Here is a 27,151-nt window from a genome sequence, read left to right as displayed (position 1 = left end):
CCAGCCGTTGTTTTTATAAGTCAATAATATTGATCCTCTGAAGGCTTGCGTTTAAATTGGATATTTACAGTTGCCTTTTGTTTCTTGGCCTCAGTTTAGTGAGCATTCAATGTAATTTAAGCTTGTCTGATCATAAATGTGTCTCTGCTGCAACCACAAATTGAGGCGCATTGGTTGGGACTATATTTTAAAGCTAAAGGGGAGGACAGATGAGGGGTAAGAGTGGAAAGTAATGATACTGCTGGGACCGAGGAGCTGTTGGAAGTGCCGGATTCACTCCTAAAGAATGCATGTGGCTGTGCCCTAAGTTCACCCTCTGCTGTAAGAGGACATTCCTCTGCACTGTTGTTGCCAGTCCTTGTCTCAAAGACATCTTTTGAAATGGTTTCCCGGGTCACCGCTGGAGCAGGCTGGTAATCAGGATGTGCTTCAGATTTTAGTAGCGACAGCTTCTGTGATTGACAGCGTCTGGCAGGCTGAGCGATGTAACTGTCAGAAATGCTGCTTCTGTTGTTGATTATGATTATGCTGAAATGAGGTGCTGTCTCCAAAATGAATTTCGTCATTACCATGGCATCCCCTTGTTTACTTGGCACACCTTAGAGCTCATTAACCTAATCGAACAGGCGCCATCACCACAGTCATTATGAATGATCATACTGCTGCAACAGAAAGAGGTCAAACTTAAGGCTAGCACAGTGAATAATATGAGTACGGTATACAGAAGGATCGAAAAGACTCGCAACTTATTAGGGGTGTGACGAGACTGTTACCTCACGAGACGAGACACGAGATTGGGTTCACGGGAACGAGACGAGATTTTTACAGTGTTATTAAGAAATACATGACTAGAAAAATAGTCTGCAGGTGCATTTGAAGTGTTTTAACTAATCATCTTGTAAAATATAAAGTAAAATACAACAATACTCAAGCACTGTAAGAGGTTTTGCCACAAACTCAACTGATTGGCTTTTCTCCTATATGATTTTATATGAGTCTCTTCAGACCTTACTGTACATGATTTATGAGCTTCTACAACTTTTGACCTCCTAACTGAACTTCTTTCCACAAATTGATCATAAAAATAAAACAGTATAAATAAAAAAATGAATAAAAGTTTTCTCTGTGCAACCATAATTAAAGTCCTCTCACAATATTCGAAGTGCAAATAGAGACCAAGAGATGGTTACAACTACACAGCCCAGCCTAAGATAGCTTTCATATTGGGAGATATTTGCATGCATCAGGGAGCCGCTTTCAAAATGCGGGTTATTGAAATCGCATTTGAATGCGCGTTCGCGTTTTACTTTCGGTTTCGCAATCGCGCATACTCTACGAACAGGGAGCGGCGGAGCTGAGCTGCACTATGTACGACTTTGCAGCTCGTGTTGGATGAGCTAGATGGAATTGAAGCGACTGTTATCCAACTGTATAAAATGGTTTTTATCTCTTTTAAAAGCAAAACAGTGGAGGCGTAATGTAAACTGTGTAGCGGTGGCATATTCTATCCTAATTTCACCTTCACACTTCGCCATGGCAATATCACAATACAACTTTTCACCTCGATGAGAAATCTCATCATATTTTAATCTCGCGCCAAGAGATCTTGTCACACCCCTACAACTTATGTTTCACGCCGACTTTAAAGTACAGTTATTCTCCGTTATCATTATTATGGGGGTTAAAAGAATTAGAGTAGAACCAATTGCACATATTAATCTCGGCACAACACGCGCAACCATGAAATATTTCTTTCTAGATCTTGAAAATGTCAGTCATCTTTCCTATTGTCAGTTGTCTTCTCAATCATGCGCAGTAGCTCTGCGTGAATGGATCTCTTTGCATAGAGTCTTATCCTGGTGCGCTAGCTATCTGTTTCCTTCTCCCAGCGGCATTGCTGCAGCTCTCTGATCTGAGCCAGGAAGCTTGCATCTATGCCGCTGCAAACACTCAAACATTTGTCTGGTCTGGAGGCATAGACTTATCACAACTTTTAGTTTGGCAGATTGCTTCATGAAAGTCAGATACTCTCACATTTCACATTCCCACATAGGGGATCTCCTCTCTTCTGATTGAACACAGCTGAGGAAACACTCGAGTTCCTCCTTATTGGTTCATTCATAACTTTTCACTTTTGCTGGAGCTGCTGCTTCCTGATGGTTTTAGATGGTGCTGCTGAAGGAAATTTAAATGTCTCTTTGCATATCTTTTCTCTCATGTGTCTCAGCCTAAAGCCATTAGTATTCTGTTGCGAGCCTCATGGACACACACAGGGAGCTCAAAATCAGTCCCCTTCCCCCCTGTAGTGCACTTCTCTGGCTGGTAAGCAATCTATAGACCTTTTGGAAACTTGAATAGTGAAGAAGACTCATTGAAATCTGTTTTATGCTCATTGCTGCCAAACGTTCCACTTAAAGGGCCAGTTTAATTACGAATTGTGGCAAGTTACTGGAGGGGAAAGGGTTTGCTTGTGGCTTCTTTATAATGACCTTAGTCTGGTTTGGAAATAAGCAGAACAGACGCAGGAATCTCCTTCTAGTTCGTCTAATCAGTTGTGACATGAACTGAGAATGGCCATGCACTATGGGTAAAACAAAGTTCACGGTTTATTTGTTACTGAAACTGCAGTTTCTAGAAATGCTTACAAAGCCAAAGTTCAGCCGAAGCTGCTGTATGTCAAAAGTTTCATCACTTGCCTTGCTTTTTTTTTTTTTTTTTTTTTTTTTTTTGTAGATGGTTTACAGGAAGGATTTTTTTATTTTCATTCATATGTATCTCAAATCAGATTATATTTTAAATTCATCTTTGAAGTGTCTTGGAACATTTTATGTTTTATATCTCAAAAGTGGATGCTTTTGCATTTTAGCATAAACATACTGGGTTTAATCCATCATTCAATGACTCATTCAGCAGGACCTTTTTAAGAGAAAACCCCCATGATTACTTAGGTTTTGTCTCTTCAATATAGGACAACGTATGTTTACTACATTAGACTTCGGACACAATGTCTGCTGTTTGTCACTATTCAGACCGTGAAATTGCATTATCCTTTGCTAACTTGTTGTTAGCGCTTGAGTGAGTAATTGTCGAGCATTGTTGGGAGTATGTGTAGAGGAGATGGCCGGCGTAGGCCCTCAGAGGGTGTGTTTGGCTTATGTTGTGAGAGCAGTCTGGGGCCCAGGAAGGGAGTTCTGATTGTTACATGACTTTGACATGTTAAAACTCTTTTTGTGCTAATGGAGAGGGTGGAGAGCATCTACAATGTGGCTAAATATTTATACTATTTAGATCATGATGAATGTTTCAGGCAGTTATTTTAAAGCTGTATTTTCCCTTGTGAAAAAGCAGTGCACTTCAAATCTTCAGTATATCAATCATATAATATTAGTGAAACAAAAGGCTTAAAACTTACATGAAATTACTGTTTCTTAATGCACTTAAGTAGTGCTTTTAAAAAGTGCACTTTGTAACGTACTTTTACGTAAAACTTTTATTGTAATCTCTTATTCTTTAATGGACACTTATTTTGATGTTAACTAACATACTAAAGCAAATGTAATTTGTAATGTACTTGATTATAATTTTAACTGCAGTGTATTCAATATTACATTTTAAAGTTAATGTTTTAAACTTACTAAATTGCAACTTCACTACAAAAGTGTAATTCCAAATATATTTAAATACATGCCATACAAGCTTCAATAGAAATTACACATTTAGTTTACTATAAATGCTTGTCAGTACATTTGTCAGTACACTTTAATCACATTTCAAGACAACAGAATCATGAAATGACATTAAAATGTACTTGCGTCTTACTTAAGAGGGTCAAAAAAGCACTCTGAAGTTAGCTAATTGCATTTATATAAATGTTTAAACTAATACGTTTAATTAAATTGCAGTTAAGTGTCTGACATTACATTCAGTTCACACTTAAATATGTTATTTTAAAGTATTATTTAAGAAGTATTGTTATCAGTCATTCAGTCAGTTAGTTAGTACGCTAAAGTGTACTTTTTTCACAAGGGTTACCCAAAGTGAAATTTGTTATTGACTCGCAATTGTTTTTTTAAACCCCATGACTTTGTTGTTGGCCACAAAAGGAGATATAAAAAATATTCATGCTTCTCTCTTTTTTCCATACAATGAAAGTATGTCTCTTAACCAAACAACTGCTCTGGTATATTGGATTTCTAGTTTAGCAATTTAAAATAAAATTTTCAGGTTTCTGCTCTCTGGGTTCTGTTTCTATTTGCATTGCTGAAAACTGTCTTCTTTGGCTTTAATATTGATAATCTTGGTCAAAATAATTTACATCTAATACTGGCATCTAATGCTATATTAGATTTTCATGGATGTCATGAGGGGGGAAAAATGTGATTGTAAAATGTTTTTGAGCTGATTTGGATGCCTTCACTTGTTTAAAATTCATGTTCTTTGTGTCTTGGGAATATCAGGTTCTGTTTTGAGTGTGCTTGTTCCTTCAATAGAAACTTTAGTATTCATGTGAGACGTGAAGCTAAGGAACATGAATTCTGAATTAAGAGCGTTTCTGAAAGACGTTATGAGTGAACATGTGAAGGACTCAAGAAAGAGATTCTGAGAGGACAAGGACAGAAATTCTAGTGTCAAAGATGTCAAATGTGTCACGATGGGGGAGAAAAAAAAACAGGTCACCACAAAAAGGAAATCCCTTTCTTTCTCCATGTCAACAAACCAAAACCATGCTGTGCCCTGCTCAGAGTACAGCCATCTCATGGTTTGTAATCTCTCCGCACCATTAGCAATGCACTGAGGTGGATGCATTGGCTCAAAAAGGAGGGCATATTGACTGTTGGAGAAGTTTTTGAGGGGGGAAAAAATGACACGGCCTCTCTGTTCATGTTAATGACCTGTTGAGTAATCAGGGCTGAGTGTGAGAGAATTTTACAGATGTTTCTGTTCCTCGCTGCCCTGTTTAATTCCCACACTCAACACAGGGGCCCTGCACTCCCAGCATGCTTCACACACCTTTCCATGCTCTGCATTTGGACCCTCCATTGGTCCTGTACTATTCTTTTATTTTCCCTCAGTGTATTCATTTTCTCCCTTTTGATCCTCTCTTTCTCAATGTCTTTCCTTTTTCTCTGGCTATTGTGCAGGTGCATGATGTAATGCTTACGAATGGAGTGGAGCTGGTCAAAGGGGCCTGTACTTTTTTTTTTTTTTTTTTTTTTTAACCATTATTTTATGGATTGGACATCTGGGCTGGACTTTCTTTAATGCAGTCCAATTGTTTTTGGGTACATTTGTATATTTCCTCATCATTAGAGGTTGTTTTCATTGCCTCCCTTGTCATTCTTTTTTTTTTTTTTTTTTTTTTTTTATGTTTTCTGGTAGCTTAATCGGTACTGCACGGTGCTAGCAACACCAAGGTTATGGGTTTGATTGCCAGGGAATACAAGAACTATATATACATGTATATTAATAACGATTCGATTAATCGTGATTAATTGATTTGACAGCACTAACTGTCTATCGTGCATTTTGTGATCGATCATGGATCACCACATTTGCATTCAAACTTTAATTTTGTCTGGTCATGCTGACAAAAATCTACACGTTTATGTCGCATAAACCATTTATGACCATCACCTGATAAACAACGCCATTTAAGGTGTTACCATGACCTTACACCTTATCTGGTTATTAAGCATAATTGGTTTTAGATTGTCCATGTAAATGCTCTCAGTGTCACATGTTTCTCAGCTTTTGAACCTTTTCATTGTGTAGTAGTTTTGGAGCATATGAGCCTCTTCTGCAAATAACAGTATGCCTGTTCCCGTGTGACATAATAGAGATGCTGCCATGGCAACCAAGGGGACTTCAGAATGGAGCAGTTCGTCTGGGGTGCCGTTTCAAGAGCCTGGTTGTGTAAGACATTATGGGCTTGATTAGGCAGCAGCTGAAGTGGCTCTCCGAACGCTGTGTGTGAGGTGGCAGGGTGACGTGCAGCAGTGCCACACAGCCTGAGCTTTTGTTCTGGGCTCAGTCGAGCTGACGGTGTGTCCTGTGCTCCCGTCACACCATGAATGCATCTCTTCTCGTTAGTCTGAATCGGATGTACCGACCCTATCCTCACAAGCAAGTTTGCAATATAAATGTGAATGCTTTGCACAGTATACATACTTCTTAAATAATAGTGTGCCATTCCAAACACATTCATGCTGTTTAAAATCAAGATTTTACTTTTAATGAGCTGCTCTTATCCACAAGGCCTGCTGAATTTAGTTTTTCTGAGGATGTCTCCTCCTTCCTGCAGAGTTTGGATCATTTTCACGTGGATCAGATTTGACCTAGATATCCACTCTTTTGTTATAAGAGTGGAACGCGGTGTAGTTTTGTAATGAAAAACAGACTACAATAGTCATCCTGAAATCATTTGAGCAACAGTCTATTCAAGAAAAGCACAATCAGCTTTGCCAACTGCTGTTGATGTCAAACTGAAAAAGAGAAGTAGGGGATTTCTCTTGATTCTGGAGAAATTCAGGATCAGATTGAGTGTGGGCCAATCAAAGCTATTTAGTTTTGATTTTATTTTGGCTCATTTCTTAGTGTTTAGCCCAGAGGACTGTTTAATGAGCATTATATGGTTGTAATTACTTCCCTCAGAGAATCCTCTGTTTCATGAGTTTAAGTCTTTACATAGTGTTGCTGCTTGACTTTACATTTTCACTACATTCACCACATTGTAATTTAGCTTTTTTGGCTCGATTTTTTTTTTTCCCTTTTTGAAAAAACAAGATTGAAAGTGTACCCCACCACCTTTCAATGTCCAGAGCTCATTCAGTGTTCACAGCCAGGCTTCAACAGCATAATGCGTGTCGCATTTGGTCAATAAAATCAGTAATGAAAATAAATGAATTACGTTTTTGATTAGTCAGATGTTACACAAGCATTACCATTTTACGAAAAAATGTTCATAAGAGAAATCAAGTGATTAATGTCTGTCGCCAATTAATTTCAAATACTTCATAGATCACACATGCATGTCCTTTTAAAACTATTTTTGTAAACTGAATAGTAAGCATTTATGAAGACTTAAAAAGTGCAGTAAGCGATTTCAACAGTGTTTCACAGAAAGTGGATCAGGCCGAGCAGCACAACACTTGTAGCCAATCAGCAGTAGGGGGCGTGTCCACTCATGATGGGGGAGGAGAGAGAGTTATTAAGAGGGAGATTTGAAGAAAGACTGTAGAAAGGGAAATGCCTGAGAGACATTACAAAAGAGAAAAGGTCCGAGGAATATCACCGGAAAAAGAAGGGTTATGATCAGGCAAGAGCTTTAGGATCCACGTTATTATTAGAAAAGCTTACCAGCGCTGGAGAGACCTAAGCGAGAGTGCCTGAAAATGGATGCCGAGGTTGCATCGTTTCTGCTCCATACGTGAGTAACATTGGTTTTGCTGTTTCACAGAACCAATATATGCTGTTGTTGTAATATTAGCTATAGTAACAGGACAGTTTTGAGTGTCATTGTTTGTCTGGAGCTGGTGTGCTGCTGGTGACTAACAACCAACTCTTGCTTGTATACTCTTGTACTGTTCATTTTTTGTTCTTTCTTGTCATTTGTTTGTTTGTCGTCATCAATTTTTTTTTTTATGGCGAAGCATTATTTTGCTTTGCTTCAGCTATAATAAAGAGACACCTACTCTTGCATTGCGTGTTTGTGCATTTTGGGGGGCGAAGCAAGGGGGGGTGGTGTTGTTTGGGTTGATTTCAAATATCAACATTGTTTCTCAGAAATGGCTTAATGCACGTTCAAGTTTGTGCATTGTTTGAAGCAAGAAAGAATGAATACTTGATCAATTGAGGAAATAATCAACTCATTGTTCAGCTCTCAAAGCCTAGTCTAAAACATTGTCCCTTGAGGTAATATGTTCCCAAAACAGATGACTAGAATACTAGAATGCACCACTGTAAAATATTCCTTGACTCTGCATTAAGATATGGCGCTCCTGGTGTGGAGATGACTGGACTTCATAAAGACACAGCTGTTGTCACTCAGATACACTTCCTCTATGGACAGGTAAGACCATGTTTTAATCCTCATAAGGTGCACATGTTTACATCAACCATTGGTTTGTTGCTGAAGGTCTTTTTTTTTTTTTCTATTTGAAGTTGCCATTTGAATAGCTGAATGAAGTAAACTATTCAAATAGTTGAATATTAGAATAAATCTGAATGGGATGTTTTTTACCTCTCTATAGGGGAGGATACTTTCTCTGTTGGATGATAACACCATTCACTTATGGGAGATTGTGCAGAGAGAAAACCGCTCACATTTGATAGAGGTTCGCAGCTTCAATCTGCCTGGCAGGCCAGGCATCGAGAGCACCAGGTAAGGTTTTTTTCCTTTTTCTTTACTTTTTTCCCCTAATCTTGGTCGTATTTCCCCAAATTTGCTTAGTGTTGACCTACTATTGAACAATATCATATAGATGAATATATAAATTAGATGAAATACACTTAATAACTGATGATTTTTACAAGGGAACTAAATCAACACTCAACTGACTCAAGCTAAACAATGGCACTATATAAATAAAGGTGACCTGACTTGAGCATCTTGTCCAAACTATGACCTTGATGTTGCTCCCTTCTCCTCTGCAGTGCGACACGTGTTACCGTCATGCTGTTGAGGCTAGGCTGTGATCTTCTTGCTCTGGGCACTGAAGGTGGCGGGGTACACTTTCTGGAACTGCCCACCCTCACGTTGCTGAACAAGTCGCTGTTCCAGGACGAGATCATGCAGAGGTGAGCGCTGCCCTTCCAGTATTAGGACTGTCACAATTCCTCAACCTAATTTGAGTACAATATTTTTTTGTAAAAAATCCCCATTTGCACTTTGTGTCGATTAACCAGCAAAATACCGGAAGTAGCGCATTCCATGGATGAGAATCCATGAACCGCATTATCAGACCTGTTTTCAAAGGCTGCTCTATATATCAAAACCATTTAAAAATCATAATATAGCGTAGTGCTATTGTGAAATCACAAACGCTGCGGGTCTCAGGGTCAGCACGACACTAATTATTCATGCCTGCAGGTCGACACTTCAAATTAATGCTGCCTACACAACCTGCAGGTTACCATTTGTTTGGGTTTCCAATAACGAGCATTTGGGAATGCTGTTGCACTTTTTGTGTTTCGTGCAGAGTGTTGCACTGTAATCATTTACATGCAAGGAGTGCCTCTTAGCAGCTCGGTCAACAAACTCCATCTCTGCATATCTTTGGGTCGTTATAACGTTCATCTGGTTACGCAGCATGTGCCATTTCACCAGATTTGTAACGTAAATCATTTATAAATCTAAGTCAACACAGGAGAATACATCAGTATGTTTCTAAATCTCTAAATCTGTTTCCAAAAATAATTATTTTGCTCTGAGTTTGCATTTTGCAAGAAATTACAGTGGCTGTAGCATTTCTATCATTAAGTGGCCAAATATGAAAGATTAAGTGGACATTTTAATTAAATGTTGTTTGGCCAATATTAAACAAAGTTGATCATGCTTTAAAGTGTAACAACAATTACCAGGCCGTTGGTGCCCTCTGCAGGAATTTGTTATAATACATAATGTACGTGAGTGGTATGTTTTATATTATGTATATTACGTTATTTTAACAGTGTTGTTCAATAAAATCATATGATTACTTGCTTTTGATACTTTATCTGAACCAGTTATTATTGCCTCATTGTTACACCTAGTTATTTTACTGGTTATTGTTCTATTTTTATTACCACAAAAATATTATCTGATTACTTGATAATTGTCAGAATAATCATTTGATTACTCGATTACCAATATAATCGTTGTGACAGCCCTAATCCATATTGTCCTTGTCACATCATCAGGTCACCCAGATGTTACCACTTTACTAGTTGTTAGACTAGCTGTGTTTAGCTGTCAGACCATAAAAAGCAAGCATCTGTTTCTTTGCTCTACTCTGAAGTGTATGTGTAAAAATATATAATTTTAGTTATTATACTACCATTCAAAACCATTTTTTTTTTTTTTTTTGTGAAAGAAGTCTCTTATGTTCACCATGGCTGCATTTATTTGATCAAAAATACAGTAAAACAGTAATATTGTGAAATATTATTATTTTTTTAAAATAACTGTTTTCTATTTCAGTATATTTAAAAATGTAACTTATTCTTGTGATGGCAAAGCTGAATTTTCAGCATCATTACTCCAGCCTTCAGTGTCACATGAACCTTCAGAAATCAGTCTAATATGTTGATTTGATGCTCAAGAAACATTTCTTATTATCAGCGTTGAAAAGAGTTGTGCTGCTTAAAGAACCCCATTATGCTTTTTCGAATATTACATTTAGTGTGTGATATAGGTGTTTGTGAATGTAAAAGTTCTGCTTAGTTTTAAAGGTAAAGGTCATACCTCCGTAACAATGTAACAAATTTGCATAAGTGCATAATTACACTGTAACAAGAACACCTTAAAATAAAGCGTAACAGGCTGGCATTAAGTACTGAGTAAAAATACTCACTATAGGGTTAGGGTAGGATTAGGGATTGGTTTAGGGTTAGTTGCATGTAATCGTGCGTAATTTATAGTTATTACTATAGTAACTACTTATGTGTAACAAGGACACCGTAAAATAGTGTTACCTTCCTGTCTATGGTCTTCATTATCTGCCCGCAAACAATGTCTACTTTGACGTGCCCTCAAACACTGTAGTTGTAGCTGAGACCTGGTTTGTGTTTTGGCAGGAAGATGCTGTTTTCAGCGCTGCGAATCCACTTTGGATGAATTTCCAAAGGATGAGGAATCTCGCTGTATTTGATACAAAAAAATTACACCATCATTACGATTCATATCACTGTGAATACAAGTACTGAGGAAGCCTGCGGAGATGAAATTCAGACATGGTAATGTGCGTTTCGTTTCTGACACATGCTGTAAGTGTTTGACCAATCACAACAGACTGGGCCTTATGACCAATCAGAGCAGAGTAGGCTCTCGGAAAGGAGGGGTTTAGAGAGACTAAATCTTCGAACCAACCGACTCTGAGTATTGAGGTGATTTGCAATGTATATTATGAGAAAATTAAAGTGAACTTGGATGCATGTAAACCTATTTATAGAAGGCCACCAAAACAAAATTAGGAATCTTTAAAATAGCATAATTGGAGCACTTTAATATTTTTGTGGGAACTGTGACACATTTTCTTAATGATTCTTTGAATAGAAAGTTCAAAAGAACAGCATTTATTTGAAATATAAATCTTTTGTAACAATATAAATGTCTTTACTGACACTTTTGATCTGTTTAATGTGTCCTTGCTGAATAAAAGTATTAATTAGTAATAACCCTAACCCTCTCTACAACCACTCTGAAAATGATTTTTTTTTTTTTTTTTTTTTTTGAATGTCTCTCAGGGGGCATGAGTATTTTTAAGTCTCTGACTCAGGATGTCTACACAGGACTCTAATAAAGATGGCAGTGCAGACAGATTCCACAGCACTCACCTCATAAAATAAGCATTTGGGGACTCCCACCCCATCTGAAAGGACTGTGTATGGAGTCGAAGAAGCTGCAGCAAGACCTTTTGTTTATTTTCTTTTTCTCCTTTAGCCCTTATCCAAGCCGCTTTTGTCACACTTCTCTCATACCCTTTGAACAGGGAATGGATCAAACTTCCTGATTCACTCAATGCTGTTTGCCTCTTTTTGCCCCAGCTGTGGCTGTCTGTTACTCTGTCAGTAGGTTATATGCAGCTTTAGCTTTCCTGTCCCACTGCCAAGGCACTGACTTCACACCGCCACAGTTAGATGTCTGGAGTTCAGAAAGGCCTTGATCCCTGTGATCTGATGAGATCTTTAATACTCTGCTATTCAGTTGTCATTGTAAGAATATTTATAAATATTTAATACATCAGTCATTAAGAAGAAACCTGTTTTTCCTAATGGCTGTAATTATGTCTTTTACAAAGCAGGAAATCACACTAACTATTCATCTTACTTTTTAAAGGTGTTATTTAACTCTGAGAGAAATTACAGCTTTCCCAGTGTGCCCTGTTGCAGATATAGCCTGGGTGGCTAAATGTAGACCTCATCTGCTTCTGGGAGACCTTGAACTGCTCATTAACTGAGCACAATTTGGGGTAATGGGCATCCTATCTGAGCCACTGGTAATAAGTATGTGTCAGCCAGGAAACTACTGAACAAAATGCTTTTGTACCAAGTGCCAAATCTCTTGGGCCCCAGCCGAGGAGGCGTTTAAAACGGAGGATATGAGCTTTGCACACTCATCTTTGGGAATCAGCAGGATCCGGAATGCCAGAGTATACTCTGTGGCTCGGGAGAAAAACATTGTGTTTTGTGGTGATTTGTTTTTCTTTTAAGGCATGTGGGACATCTAGATTGACATGTATGAGTTTTATTGTCAGAGTACGTATTTAATTAATAAATACTCATGAATGATTGAAAAATCATGGAAAGATCATGTAAAAAATCATAGATTTATTGGTCAAAAGGTGTGGGAACATTGTTGAAGGGTTAGATCACCCAAAAATTAAAAATATATACCCTTATGTTGTTCCAAACCCGTAAGACTTTTATTCATCTTCAGAACACAAATAGAGTGGTTTTTTTTTTTTTTTTTTTTTTAATGAAATCTGAGAGCTTTCTGTTCCTCCATTGACAGTCTAAGCAACTACTACTTTATCGCTTTAAAAAGTTCATAAAGAGAAACTAATTCGTATGAATCGAGCAGTTCAGTCCAAATTTTCTGAAGAGGCTTGATCGCTTTATATGAGGAACAGATTGAATTTAGGCTTTTATTCGCTATTAAACATAAATATAAACATAAACAGAAGCTCAACCGAACCTGCTTGACACGTGAGAACAAACCTCATTGGTTTTTGCAGAAGCTCAAACGAGCTGTGTAACACACAAGAATGAACCTCATTGGTTCCTGCACGTCAAGCGAACATGTTTGAGCTTCCGTTTACCATATCTGATGTGTGCGTTGATGAATGTTTATATGCAAGTAAAAGCCTAAATTCAATCTGTTCATCATATAAAGTTATTGTCTCTTCCTAAAATTTGGACTAAACCATTCAATTCATCTGGATTAGTTTGAAGCATCAAAGTGTCAGTTGCGTAGCTGTCAATGGAGGGACAGAAATCTCTCAGATTTCATTAAAAAGATCTTAATTTGTGTTCTGGAGCTCACGAGGGTAAGTAATTAATAACAGAATTTTCTTTTTTGGTTAAACTAACCCTTTTGTTCAAACCTTATAGACTTGTGCTACACATTTTCAGTTTTTATAAAATTATAATTTTTTTTAAAGAAATCCTAAGATATAAAATTTCAATATCTCCCATTAACTTCGACAATGTTCTACAATCTATACCTGGGAGCAATAATGTAATTTCAACGTTGCCGTACTAATTTATGATTTGGTTGTCATTACACAGTGACTTATAAACAGCGGTATGTCTTTCAAGAAGTGCAAATCTGGTTTTCTATTTCTTAAATTTTCTTGTAAAAGCCTTAAGTTGTTTGTGTGAATTTTGTTTCTTGTGGCTGTTTTCATCCCAAGTCATGCCATCAGACGACTACTCCAGTCCTTCTTTTCCATGCGCCTTCCTCTTTTCCTCTCCCCCTTCATGGCTACATCTCATCCCGACTCTGTGGGTGTACCATGCACATTCCAGCTCTTGAATCCATGCCACAGCCACAGAGGAATCCCGAACTGTGGCTTTTGATTGGTCATCATTTGTCTGGCTTTCAAACTGAATTTAAGCATGTCAGCGTCTGATAATGTTGTGTCAACTTCTGCTGTGTTACTTTTGCTTTTGAACCACTGATATTTTTTTTGAGTTGTTTATTGAACTTTGTTTTCTTTCCATTCACCCTATTAGACTTTGCAAACATGAATCAAGAGTAATTGTTACCAAATGTTCGATACATTGTTCTCAAAGCTTGCAGCTTGGTTTATTCTTCACTCATTGAACTCTGGGACCTGCACATTTTTCCATGGGAAATGCTTTTCCACACAAGCCTGCGTTTGAATCTGCTGAGAATAAAAGTGCTGAGTGAAGTTTAGCAGTGAAGTTTTGCTGTAACCTCTGATGTGTACTTCAGTAGCGCTCTGTGTTTGGGGAGTTAAGTACTGTGTACTCAGATTTGGGTTTTTCACCAAACAGAAGTGCAGTTGAGCGGCACTACAAAGAGAATAAATCTTCCAAATGTTCTCTGGTGCAGCATAGAGCTTGGTTTTGTCATTTATCTGTAGATTTTCTGTATCTTTGATGTATGCTGAATAAAATCTTTGCTGTTTGTAATTTTATTCACATGTCTCCTTATTCCCCTCTTTAGCGTTCCAGAGGAGTACAAGTGTGGAAAATCATTGGGGCCTGTGGAGTCCCTGCAGGAACATCCGAAAGACTCTGATAAAATCCTCATTGGTTACAGCAGAGGTCTGGTTGTACTCTGGGACCTCAACAGTCGGCATGTAGACAACCTTTTCCTGGGAAAGCAGGTGGGTGTATGTCCAAGTTTGTTTGATGTCTCTCAAATGGCTTTCAACACTCTTTGCGGTCATGTGCTTGAAACACATTGAATTAAAATAGAAACATAGACATCAATGTTTAAAGTTTGTCTGTAAATGTCAAATAATTGCAATCCTGACTTTCAAAGGGAGCAGGTCAAGAGATCTCTCCAAGATTCATAACACGGCTTAAATTGCATATATAAGTCATCCCTGCTTGATGTTAAGATGTCCAGATGGTTTAACTCAAACCCTTTTGACTTCCTTTCATCGTCTTTGGTCCTTTTTTTGACACTCTGTATTGTGTGGGACTGTCACTCTTGCAGCAGCTGGAGAGTTTGGTCTGGGAACGGTCCGGGAACAGCTTTGTTAGTTCCCATAGTGATGGCGGATACATGGTGTGGGCTGTCAGCAGCAGCAATCTCTGCACTCGTGACCCGATCTCATCCACCATACCATATGGTGAGCCGTAACACATGTCAATTACACAGCCTTTCCTTTCTTTTTGTTTCACACAAACAGATTTTGTTAGCAGTGAGTTTGTTGCACAGTTATATAAGAAATGTTTGAGAAGCAAATCCGCATACAGCCCGAATTCTGGAAATGTTGGGACGTTTTTTAAATTTGAATAAAATGAAAACTAAAAGACTTTCAAATCACATGAGCCAATATTTTATTCACAATAGAACATAGATAATATAACAAATGTTTAAACTGAGATATTTTACACTTTTATCCACTAAATGAGCTCATTTCAAATTTGATGCCTGCTACAGGTCTCAAAAAAGTTGGCACAGGGGCAACAAATGGCTGAAAGAGCAAGAAATTTTGAAAAGATTCAGCTGGGAGAACATCTAGCAACTAATTAAGTTAATTGATATCAGGTCTGTAACATGATTAGCTATAAAAGGGATGTCTTAGAGAGGCAGAGTCTCTCAGAAGTAAAGCTGGGCAGAGCTGTGAAAGTGCGTAAAAAGATTGTGGGATGCTTTAAAAACAATGTTCCTCAACGTCAAATTGAAAAGGCTTTGCAAATCTCATCTTCTACAGTGCATAACATCATCAAAAGATTCAGAGAAACTGGAGAAATCTCTGTGCGTAAGGGACAAGGCCGAAGACCTTTATTAGATGCCCGTGGTCTTCGGGCCCTCAGACGACACTGCATCACTCATCGGCATGATTGTGTCAATGACATTACTAAATGGGCCCAGGAATACTTCCAGAAACCGCTGTCAGTAAACACAATCCGCCGTGCCATCTGCAGATGCCAACTAAAGCTCTATCATACAAAAAGGAAGCCATATGTGAACATGGTCCAGAAGCGCCGTTGTGTCCTGTGGGCCAAGGCTCATTTAAAATGGACTGTTTCAAAGTGGAAAAGTGTTCTAAGTGTTCAGATCTTTCACCTATTGAGAACATTTGGCGCATCATTAAACGAAAGACGACCACGAACTCTTCAGCAGCTGGAAACCTATATCAGGCAAGAATGGGACCAAATTCCAACAGCAAAACTCCAGAAACTCATAACCTCGATGCCCAGACGTCTTCACACTGTTTTGAAAAGAAGAGGAGATGCTACACCATGGTAAACATGCCCCTGTCCCAACTTTTTTTGAAACCTGTAGCAGGCATCAAATTTAAAATGAGCTCAAAATTGTAAAATTTCTCAGTTTAAACATTTATGTTATCTATTTTCTATTGTGAATAAAATATTGGCTCATGTGATTTGAAAGTCTTTTAGTTTTTATTTTATTCAAATTTAAGAAACGTCCCAACATTTCCGGAATTCGGATTGTATAAGAATGATTTCTGAAAGTTCATGTGAAACTGAAGACTGGAGTAATGGCTGCTTCTTTCAGAAACTTTAACAATCTTACCAACCCCAGACTTTTAAATTGTACTGTACGACACAATACGAAGGATGAAATATGCGTACATGACACAGTATTTGAAGGATTAAGTATGAGTCAACATCAGTTGTTGGCCAGTTGTTGTATAATGCATATAAATGTTGAACAAAGCCAAGCTCCAATCGCTTGATATAAGTGGTACAATTTCAGTCATAGTAAAGCATTTACATGACATTTTAAAAAGACTAGCTATTGTTTTATTCTGACTGAAATCAAACATTTACCATGTTTTAGATAAACGGTAGTAATTCCAGTAGCCATAAGCTCATAGATGGCTGGTCATGATGTAATGTTTGCTTAACTTGCACAATGTCAGGAAATGTTGTTCTATACCAAAGCTTAGAGTCCGTTCAACTTTTGTAATAGGCCATTAAAATCCTTCTCCAGACCTATTAAAGGGATCGTAAACCTCAAATGCACTCTTCACTGTTAGCTGATGGTTTGTTGACACAAACCACTTGGGGAATCTATGGATATTTTCCAATTTTTAACATCTACTCTGCCAAGATTTCTGTATTTTTGGTGGTTTCTCTCAAACTCGGTTTGTCAGTCTTTTTTCTCTTTTTATGTGTTATTCCTCTCAGGCCCCTTTCCCTGCAAAGCCGTGAACAAGATCCTGTGGAGGACAACAGAATCAGGGTTTGTGCCGTAATGTGTGAGAAATGAAATCCCATAATCTTATGTTTCAGCTCTGCTTGTTTGACTCAGGAGGGTCTCCTCTGTTGTCTCTGTAGAGCTCCTCTAGTGTTGTTCAGTGGCGGTATGCCCAGAGCCAGCTATGGAGACAGACACTGCTTAACCATCCTGCAGGACAGCAGCCACGTCACCCTGGACTTCACCTCGCGTGTCATAGACTTCTTCACCATTCACTGCACAGACAGAGATAAGGGTGAGCGGGTCAGGTGGTGTGGCCTAGTGGTTAAAGATTTGGATTGTTGTTGAATAATAAGGGTGCTCCGATCAGGATTTTAGGAGCCGATCACTGATCGTTGATCACAGGCAACAGTATCTAGTGATACGATCACCGATACCGATCTTTTTGAAACATTTTTATCATGTAGAATTGTTTATCGGGATGCTTCAGTTAGGATTTTTACAGACATTCATTCAGGGTCTGAATTTTATTTTTGAAAATGGGGGAATCCCCCTATTAGGTGACTCTTGTGGGCGGATTTTTTTTAATACATGCTGTCATAAACAATACAGCAGAATCCATTTCAGGTGCCACACTTCTACCACGGTATATACCATCATATTGCCCAGCCATAGTTATGAGTTCAAACCCCTACATGGGGCAATCACTAAACAGTCACCATTGTACCCTTGATCAGGGCACTTGGACCCGGGTTGCTCCGGTGGAACTGTTCCTGTAATAAGTCTCCTATAAATCACTAATGATACATGCGTCTGCTAAATGGTTATTTTTATTTCCTGCGTATGGACTTTAGTTATTTTTGTGCCTGACAGAATTTGATGACCCATCAGCCCTTGTGGTTCTTTTGGAAGAGGAGCTGGTAGTGATTGATCTTCAGATGGCTGGCTGGCCCACTGTCCCTGCTCCCTATCTGGCTCCTCTGCACTCCTCCGCCATCACCTGTTCATGTCACATCTCAAATGTGCCTCCCAAGTTATGGGAGAGAGTGATCAGTGCTGGCCAACAGCAGTATCCTCTGCAGAACTACGAGGTGAATTAAAGACTCCACACAGAGACCGAAAACTTGCACTCTTTTTTTACATGTTCTGTGTTGGTTTGACAGGAAATTTGGTGGAAAGTTTTTAAAATGTTGGAGCTGAGTGTGATTACACATATTGGTGAAAGTATTACTGAATTATATTAAAAAATGACTGTTTTATTTAAACATTTTGTTTCAAATTCTTTCAAAGTACTGTATAATGAGAAACGGCAAAAAAATCAACTAGCAAATTCTGGAGAATGTGTAGAACGTTGCAAATTATGTGTTGCCGTTTCAATAACTGACATATAGTTGGCTTTCCTCCATTTACATATGTCTTATGTTTCTTCCACTTCAGCAGAAAGCTAAATATTAGTATTTCATAAAACATCTGTTATGTGTATAACGTTAACATAAAACAAACACCTCCCTTAGTTTTTGTTACTGTTATATAAATGAATTAATTTAATACAGCACGCTCATACTGTATTTTTAGATTTAATAGCTTAGAAGCAAGTGATTTGATTTTCTGAAATGGGTTTTATTTAACAACCTCCAGTAAAACATAAACCAGCATCAAAGTTCTTATTTAATGTTATTTCATTACAGAATTTAAAGTTTGCCAGATGTTTTTTCGTTGAAGTGGCCGCCCTGAGTGTTTTTTTTTTTTTCCCTCTGTATTTTGACAGAATTGGCCAATATGTGGAGGGAAAAACTTAGCACCTGATCCAAAGCAGAAAGAACTGCTGTTAACTGGGTGAGTTTTTATTTTATTATATTTTTTATTTTATTTGTTTTTTTTTGTTTTTTTTATTAAGCCCTGTTACCATTACTAATTACAAATCAAAATCAAGTTATTTGAAAAGCTGCTTAAGTTTTCTTAAAGGTTTTGATAGAACATACCACAGGCTTTAATGAAACACATTACTGTTTATCTGAATCAGTTGTCAGGATGATTTTTTTATTTTATTTTTTTTAGTCATGAGGACGGTACAGTGCGCTTCTGGGATGCATCGGGAGTGTCGCTCAAACCTTTGTACAAACTGAGCACAGCGAATATCTTTCAAACAGACTGCGACCACAACGACAGCTTGACGCAGGCTGGGGAGGAGGAATGGCCTCCTTTCAGAAAGGTCAGGGATTATTTGGGAGTTCTGATGATTTTTTCTTTTAAAACAAAGCTTAAATAACATAATCTGAACTCTAGGATATATGCTATTTTATTTTATTTTATTTTACTTTACTCACTGTTTTCTTTCACAACAAGGGCAGCTTCAGCTCGGCGAGTTTCTTGACCTCTCGTGTCTCTTTTGTTTTCCTAATCCACCTTTTCCTCTTCTTCAGCTTCTCCATAAAATGCCGACTGCAGTCTGGCGTGTGGCCCACTTTAGCATATGGGATTCACGCTGGAGTTGATTCCTTTTGCACCTTAATTAAAAGCAGATTGTCTGTCTGACGACTGAAATGCTTTGCTAGCGTCTGCTGAAAGTGAAGCACATTGCTGCTATGGATGGCACTGCTGAATTGCTTTTTTTTTTTTTTTTTTTTTTTTTTTCTCCCTCCTCATAACATGCACATTCCTCCTTTCTTTGTTCTTGTCTTCGTCGACATCTGTTTGGCCAGGAGCAGACATGGTTGAGGGTCAATGTGTCTAGAGGGGAAGGAAATACAGTCTTATATTGTTACCGATTGCATTATATATTGTTCATAACATGTTGTCTATGGCTGATGCTTTTTCTTTAAGGCTGTATAGATGGTATTTGATTTTTTTTTTTTTTTTCTTTTCATGTAGAACATATTTTGTTTGTCTTTGTGACAGTTAAGCCCAAAGTATATTTCATTTTTTTTCGCATACACTAGCTTATGCATATAGTTGAACACGTAGCCTTTCGAAGTATACTCCATTTGATCACTTGCCCGAATGCAGGCAGTCGACACATGCACTCTAGAAAGTTTCATCTTTTTTTTTTTTTTTTTTTTTGTGTCTGTGCTATTTTCCTCCAGAAGTTATGACCGATAAAAATGTCTTTGTATTCTTTTAAACTAAAGTTGCGTCTGTCTCATAACCCACTCACATGAGCGCTTGTCAATGCGGGTATTTTGTTGTTGTTGTTCTGTCTTTTTAGTTTCATTTTCTACTGTGAAACAACGGCCAGGCCAGTGTTGCCACCTTGTGGGACAACTGGTTAGTGCAAAACAAATTCAATGCGCATGTGTGACTTTGCGTCGTGCACTGTACTCGGACCCTCACTTACGCGTAAAAACTGAAGTATACTTTGGGCTTTACAATGGACTTGATTGGCTCAGGTGTGTTTTTACACTATACATTCCTCATTAATTAGATATTGCAGCACTGTTTGTACAGCTTTAGGAATCAGTGAAGAATAACAATCTGTGTTTACTTTTCATTTATTTCCAGGTGGGCTGTTTTGACCCATACAGTGATGATCCTAGACTAGGGATCCAGAAGATCAGCCTCTGTAAATACAGTGGAAAACTAGTGGTGGCTGGAACTGCTGGACAAGTAGGATCCCTAGTTTTTAATGATTAATACAAATATATTTTTATATCAGTAGCTTTGTTTCAAAGCCTAGTAAGCGACCTCACTGTCTACTATCTACATAGGCAGCATTCTTACCATAATGAAACCTCATAACATCTTGACTCTGTCTGTCAAAAACCATTTGTGAATCACAGCCGTGCTAATATACAGCCATTTTGTATGGCTACGAGTGTGATATTGTGTTTATACAACAGTCCGACGGCACAAGTGTGTAAATAAGACTTTAAATAACCCTCTTTTGTGAGGAACTACTTCCCTCCGCCACTGATTCAAATCTCAAGTTGACAGTTTAACAAGCCTCCGTTACTAATTCGCTTCATTGAAGCTCATTGTAATATATATATTATAGTATTATGAGAGAGAGATCGCCTGAGTGAGTGCATTACCTGCATCCAGCTGATATTCTTCAGGTCAGTCTTATATTCATAATCACAAAATCAGTTTGAATGTCCGCTGAGGAAAGCGATAACTTTGTCTTTTGTCCTTTTAACATTTAAGACATTCCCATGACAGCGCTAGTCAATGCATTTGTCAGTTGTGACTCGTAAGATGTTGTTTAGTAAAACAACGTCATTGTTTCCTTGTTTCAGTCCATTTCAATATAAAAGTCTTTGCGACTGACTGACTCACTCATAAAGACAGTCTTTGCCGCCATCTCATGGCGTATTAATGTAACTTTCACTGAAGTCGAAATCACTAACAGACTCTTTCTCAATACCAAAATATACGGTATGTTATTTATAATATTTAACATAAATAACTAGCGCTCTAGTTAGTACAGGATTTAATTGCAATGTAAATATAAAGTTATGAAACCTAATATAGCCCTTAAGCCAAATCTATTAGCTCTGGAACAAGTAATAGATTAATAAGATTGCCTGTTTGATATACCGAAAACGAATTATACCTCATGTTTCAACACTATCTACATAAGAGCCAGCGGCAAATTCCCGAAGGACTGGCCAAGATGAAGCTGTTCTCGGCGGGTACGAGCGCTGAACGGTCGCTGACGGCCTGGAGCTCACATCTCCAAAAGCGTCTACACAAATTTTCAAAGCGGCACTATGTTTACATATAAATCATATATCTGAGGCCTAAACTACATTCTCACCTAAAAAAAAAAAAAACTCTTAACTACTTTCTGTTACAAAATAACAGTAGTATCTATAAAAATATGGTGGGTTTACTCGTCCGCCTTGACACTCGCTGTGAGAATGCTGACAGCGGAATGATTCAAGCGGTAAAGCAGTTCCCGTGACGATACTGGTAGAATAACGCATGGCTGGAAAGACCTCTCAGCCAATCAGATTCGAGAACCAGAACAGACTGTTTTATAAAAGAAGAATAGCAGTCCACATCACAACTATAGCGATAATGGCACCGAAAAAAGATATCTTTGGAATCACTTTCAGATTTTTTTTTTTTTTTTTTTTTTTTTCAAGCTGATAAATTATAAAAACATTGACAGCCAATCAGCATTCATCCTGTTTTAACGAGCTCAAGCATTTAAAGCGGCAAACGACAAAACTGCAGTGCACTTAAAATAAACAATGATATTTTCCGATGGCATGCATGCAAATGTAGTTATTATAGTTATCTTGGTGTGAACGGGCCTTAATAATGTTGCCTAGATGGGAAGCTCACTAGGTTTTCAAATGGCTATTGTCTGCACAAAAATAAATTGTAGTAATTCCTAAGCTCTGTTCACAGGTTATAGTTATGTTTCTTAGCGATGAGAAGTCAGATCACATGATTGATGTGGCCACAGTGGACCTGCTCCAGGACCGAGAGGGTTTTACGTGGAAGGGTCATGACCGGCTGCCTCCTAAGATCGGCTCGGTAGTGTTTGCTCCTGGATTCCAGCCGGTTGTCCTGGTGCAGTGCATGCCGCCTGCAGCCGTTACTGCGGTAACCCTGCACGCAGAGTGGAACCTCATTGCCTTTGGCACCAGTCATGGCTTTGGCCTCTTTGACTACCATCGGCGGAGTCCAGTGCTGGCGAGGTAACTCATGGGGTCTTCCAAGGCTGCTGTGTTAGTTGGCCAAATGTTGTTCAGGAGCACTTATATAGTAATCAGTGCTTCAAACTGAAAGAGACTGATGTCATTTGCTATGAAGATATTGAAGTTTTCTGAATTAGGGCTGGATCAGTAGCAGAATTTGAGTTGGTAGGATACTGGCTCTGGTAACTTGGTAATAATATCTTAATGGTTGAAGCCTATAGGTAGAAACATTTACTAAATTAATAATTCAAATATATGTGAAATTTGTCATGTATAAGCACATCTTCAAATTAAGCAGGGTTATAAAATGATGACATAAAATTAATGAACACATGATTATTATGCAGAAACTGCATTTCCAAACAAATTCTACAAATATTCCAGAACACAAACTCAAAAATATACTCAATAATAAAATAACCCTTAATATTAAAATTAAACATCATTATTTTTTGGGTTATTCATTGAATTGCCCAATGAATGCATTGCATTGTTATAGATATGCAATTAAACCCTAATTTGAATAAGCATTTCCTTCAGCAGTTACAGCAGATAAACCTCATAGGATATTAATAAAGATCTGACTTTTGTATGAATGGAGTTTTCTTCAAAGGAAGGTTCTTTTCATAGGTGCACCCTACACCCCAATGACTCCCTGGCTATGGAGGGCCCGCTGTCTCGAGTGAAGTCTCTGAAGAAATCCCTGCGCCAGTCCTTCAGAAGAATCCGGAAGAGCAGAGTCTCAGGAAAGAAACGTGCCGTGGTTAACAGTCCCACCAGTAAAGTGAGTGTCTGGACATCTCCCACACATGTATCACCATCTCACAGGCCATTGAGTCTACTGACCTGTTGATTATTAGTTACTTCTAAGATGCTCTTCTTGTTTGCGTCAGGTGCAGGAGGCTAACGCCCAATTGGCGGAGCACGATGCTGAGGTGGCACCAGTGCAGAGACGGATTGAGCCCCGTTCTGCAGACGACTCACTGTCTGGAGTGGTGCGATGCCTCTGCTTCGCTGACACATTCCTCAGAGATGGTGAGAATTGTGAGAAAAAGGGCACAGTGTGACATGACTTAAGTGGGCTTTTTTAGTTATTTTTTTGTTCACTTTTTATATTAGGTACCTTACCTACTACTGTACTTAACCATTTGAAACACTTTCTGAAGTTTTAAAGTCATTTAAAGTACTTGCATTTAAGTAACATTTGTAGTTACACTGTATTAACTCTAACTCCTATAATCATAACACTAACCCAAACCCTACATTTACCTTAAACTCATTAGCCGTAAATGTAAGTATTTTCCAGAACAACACATAGTTATACAGTAAATCCATAGTCTTTTAGGTATTTAATGTTAGTACGTAGTAGTTACGGCACTTAAAGTGTTAGTTCACCCAAAAATGAAATTTCTGTCATTTATTAGTTGCCCTCATGTCGTTCCACACCTGTAAGACCTTCGTTAATCTTCAGAACACAAATTAAGATATTTTTGTTGAAATCCGATGGCTCAGTGAGGCCTGCATAGCCTGCAATAACATTTCCTCTCTCAAGATCCATTAATGTACTAAAAACATATTTAAATCAGTTCATGTGAGTACAGTGGATCAATATTAATATTATAAAGCAACGAGAATATTTTTGGTGTGCCAAAAAAAACAAAATAACGTCTTATATAGTGATGGCCGATTTCAAAATACTGCTTCAGGAAGCTTCGGAGCGTTATTAATCAGCGTGTCGAATCAGCGGTTCGGAGCGCCAGAGTCGTGTGATTTGGCGGTTTGACACGTGATCCGAACCGCTGATTCGACATGCTAATTCATAACGCTCCGAAGCTTCATGAAGCAGTGTTTTGAAATCGGCCATCCATTCTATAAATTAAATCCAAATGGGATGCAAAAATATCGCAAGAATACTGAACTTATTAAAGTTGAGATTATTTGTGATCTATTCACATTGAATTATTGAAACTGTTATTATACCAGTTGATTGAGCTAAATATAAGACCAGCATAAGCTATTTTAGCAGTTTAATCTAGAACACTGAGTGTAGAGAGAAGGATTGTTGAAGTAATTTACGCTGTCACTTTATATTATGACGTCTGGCTCACAAGCACAAGACGGCCTCATTTCCCTCATCTTCAAAATATATGACCTCTTAACTCAGACAGTCTCTTGCACAATAGTGATCAGATCATGTTTGGGGAGAGCTAAATTTTCCATGAGGGAGTTCTGAACAAAGTATTATTGTTTATTAGTGCAATATATTAAAATGTTTCACAATAATGGAGGGAATAACTTTGTTTGTACTGTGCAGTTATGGGTGTGAGTGGTTTATGTTACTGGAACATTATAATAGGTCAAGTCAGATTACTATTGTCTGAACATCTGTGCTGACTGAATAGGGAAAACTAAAAAATGTGTTCAAACAAAACACACAGAATTGAGAAATGCTGCTTTCGGCCTCCAAATCAGGTCATGGAGAATGATACTAATAATCTGATAAGTGGAATCAGATGTTATATAACAGAGATGCCCAAAACTTCAGTGTTGGAGGAATACTAATTCCTTTAAAAAAATGAGACACTTGCATTTACCAAATCTTAAACTAAATATAAAAGTTTGAGATTCTGTCACTGAAGCACTTGAATATTTGGAACATATACCTCTCTATATCTGTGGTGGTTACAATCCTGCAAATAACCTTTTCATGTCAGTTTTTGCCTTATCTCTTTCATTTGTTTTTTTGAAAACTAAGATCAAATCATGCTTGTTTTTGTAAATGAGACTCCAGGCTCTTAAGACAAACATTTATTGATATGGAAAAAAAACCTGTTCAATTTGGCATGCTATAGGCCACCTGGTTGACAGCATTATTTTTCCTCTGTTTCTCAGGAACGCATCATGGTCCTACAATGTGGGCCGGCACAAACTCTGGCTCCGTGTACGCATATGCTCTGGACGTCCCCTCACAGGAGAAGTTCTCTGAGCAGAGTGTGGAGGCCCTGCTGGGGAAAGAGATCCAGCTCATGCACAGAGCTCCAGTGGTGTCCATCGCTGTGCTGGATGGTCGAGGGACGCCTCTGCCGGAGCCGTATGAAGTCTCCAGAGATCTGGCCAAAGCTCCAGACATGCAGGGCAGCCACTCAGTTCTTATTGCTTCTGAGGAGCAGTTTAAGGTTGGGATTTTTACAACTAAATCTACTGCCATTAAGTGGATCGTAAAAAGCAGGATTGGAAGCGAATTATCGTTCTTCTGCTTCATGTAGGTTTTCACGCTGCCTAAAGTAAGCGCGAAGACCAAATTCAAGTTGACCGCCCACGAGGGCTGTCGAGTACGGAAGGTGGCGCTGTCGAACTTCACCAGCGTGAGCTCTGAAGAGTACTCAGAGAACGCTCTAGTGTGCCTTACCAATCTGGGTGACATCCACGTGTTCAGTGTGCCAGCACTGAGACCGCAAGTACGCTACGACTGCATTCGCAAAGAAGACATCAGTGGCATTGCTTCCTGTGTGTTCACTAAGACTGGACAAGGTTAGTAGTTCATTCTTAAACAGCCTGTAAATCATTTCTAGCGCTGAGCCTTTTTACTTGAATGAGGTTCAACTAAATTGCCTTCAATGTTATTAGGATTCTACCTGATTTCGCCCTCGGAGTACGAGCGCTTCTCGCTGTCAGCTCGTGTGATCACAGAGCCACTGTGTCGAGTGGATGTGGAGCGACCTCACGATCTCTCTGCACACAGGTGAGTAACCAGTTTGACCAATCACAGTTTAACAGTGTCCCAACCAGGTGCAATAATCTGCCTGTCAACTCTGAATGCAAAACTCCTGGGCATCACAGTCACAGCCAATTAGAAGATGTTCAAGATGCAGTTGTCATTTTGGATCAGTGAGATTGCACTGTTGGGAGGGCTACTCAAGTGATTTCACATTACATCCTGTGGGTGAAATGCAAGGGCGTAGATTTGGTTTCAACTTTGGGGGGGTTGAACATTGGTATGCTGCCTGTTATTATTTTTTTTAATTAAAAATTGATAATATCTGTTTATGTATAGCGTTATTGGATAATGTATTTCTTCTCTATCTATCTATACTTCATAACTTTATGAAATTTATGTATAATCATTCATCAAAATCTAACATAACTAAGTGATCCTAAAAAGAAAGAAATTGTTAAATTGTTTAATTCTTTTTTTTTTTTATTGAGTGAGTCACTTAAATCGTTCATTCAGCCAATTCGATCAAAAAGTCAGATTAATTCAGGAAGAAAACAAACACCGATGTGAATACTTTTGTCATTGATAATTACAGACACTATTGAAAAATGAACTAACAAAACAGACAGCTGTTTTGGTAACTGGTTATAGTTACACTGATAGTTATGGCTAAATTGCAATGGATTAGCTAGCTAAAATATATGTGGAGTGTATTACACAACATTC

The 27,151-nt window shown here is 38.3% G+C and overlaps 1 protein-coding gene across 3 annotated transcripts in view; it reads left to right on the top strand.

Annotated features, from left to right (window-relative positions):
• Window positions 1-27,151, top strand: part of llgl1 (LLGL scribble cell polarity complex component 1) — a 41,787-nt gene that overhangs the window by 8,349 nt on the left and 6,287 nt on the right. For all 3 annotated transcript variants that reach the window (XM_051886687.1, XM_051886686.1, XM_051886685.1), the window contains exons 3-19: window positions 7,987-8,068; window positions 8,250-8,380; window positions 8,653-8,796; window positions 14,390-14,552; window positions 14,888-15,023; window positions 17,056-17,110; window positions 17,206-17,360; window positions 17,939-18,156; window positions 18,834-18,901; window positions 19,124-19,277; window positions 20,564-20,668; window positions 22,418-22,710; window positions 23,341-23,494; window positions 23,604-23,745; window positions 25,603-25,886; window positions 25,977-26,241; window positions 26,338-26,452. In XM_051886687.1, the coding sequence (XP_051742647.1) occupies window positions 7,987-8,068; window positions 8,250-8,380; window positions 8,653-8,796; window positions 14,390-14,552; window positions 14,888-15,023; window positions 17,056-17,110; window positions 17,206-17,360; window positions 17,939-18,156; window positions 18,834-18,901; window positions 19,124-19,277; window positions 20,564-20,668; window positions 22,418-22,710; window positions 23,341-23,494; window positions 23,604-23,745; window positions 25,603-25,886; window positions 25,977-26,241; window positions 26,338-26,452 (2,664 nt within the window). The remainder of the gene's footprint in view (window positions 1-7,986; window positions 8,069-8,249; window positions 8,381-8,652; window positions 8,797-14,389; window positions 14,553-14,887; window positions 15,024-17,055; window positions 17,111-17,205; window positions 17,361-17,938; window positions 18,157-18,833; window positions 18,902-19,123; window positions 19,278-20,563; window positions 20,669-22,417; window positions 22,711-23,340; window positions 23,495-23,603; window positions 23,746-25,602; window positions 25,887-25,976; window positions 26,242-26,337; window positions 26,453-27,151) is intronic.

This window comes from Ctenopharyngodon idella, chromosome 3 (genome assembly GCF_019924925.1).
Source record: "Ctenopharyngodon idella isolate HZGC_01 chromosome 3, HZGC01, whole genome shotgun sequence".
Classification (NCBI taxonomy): Eukaryota; Metazoa; Chordata; class Actinopteri; order Cypriniformes; family Xenocyprididae; genus Ctenopharyngodon; species Ctenopharyngodon idella.
The sequence above is the reverse complement of the archived record's forward strand: the minus strand, read 5'-3'. Positions and strand labels throughout refer to the sequence as shown.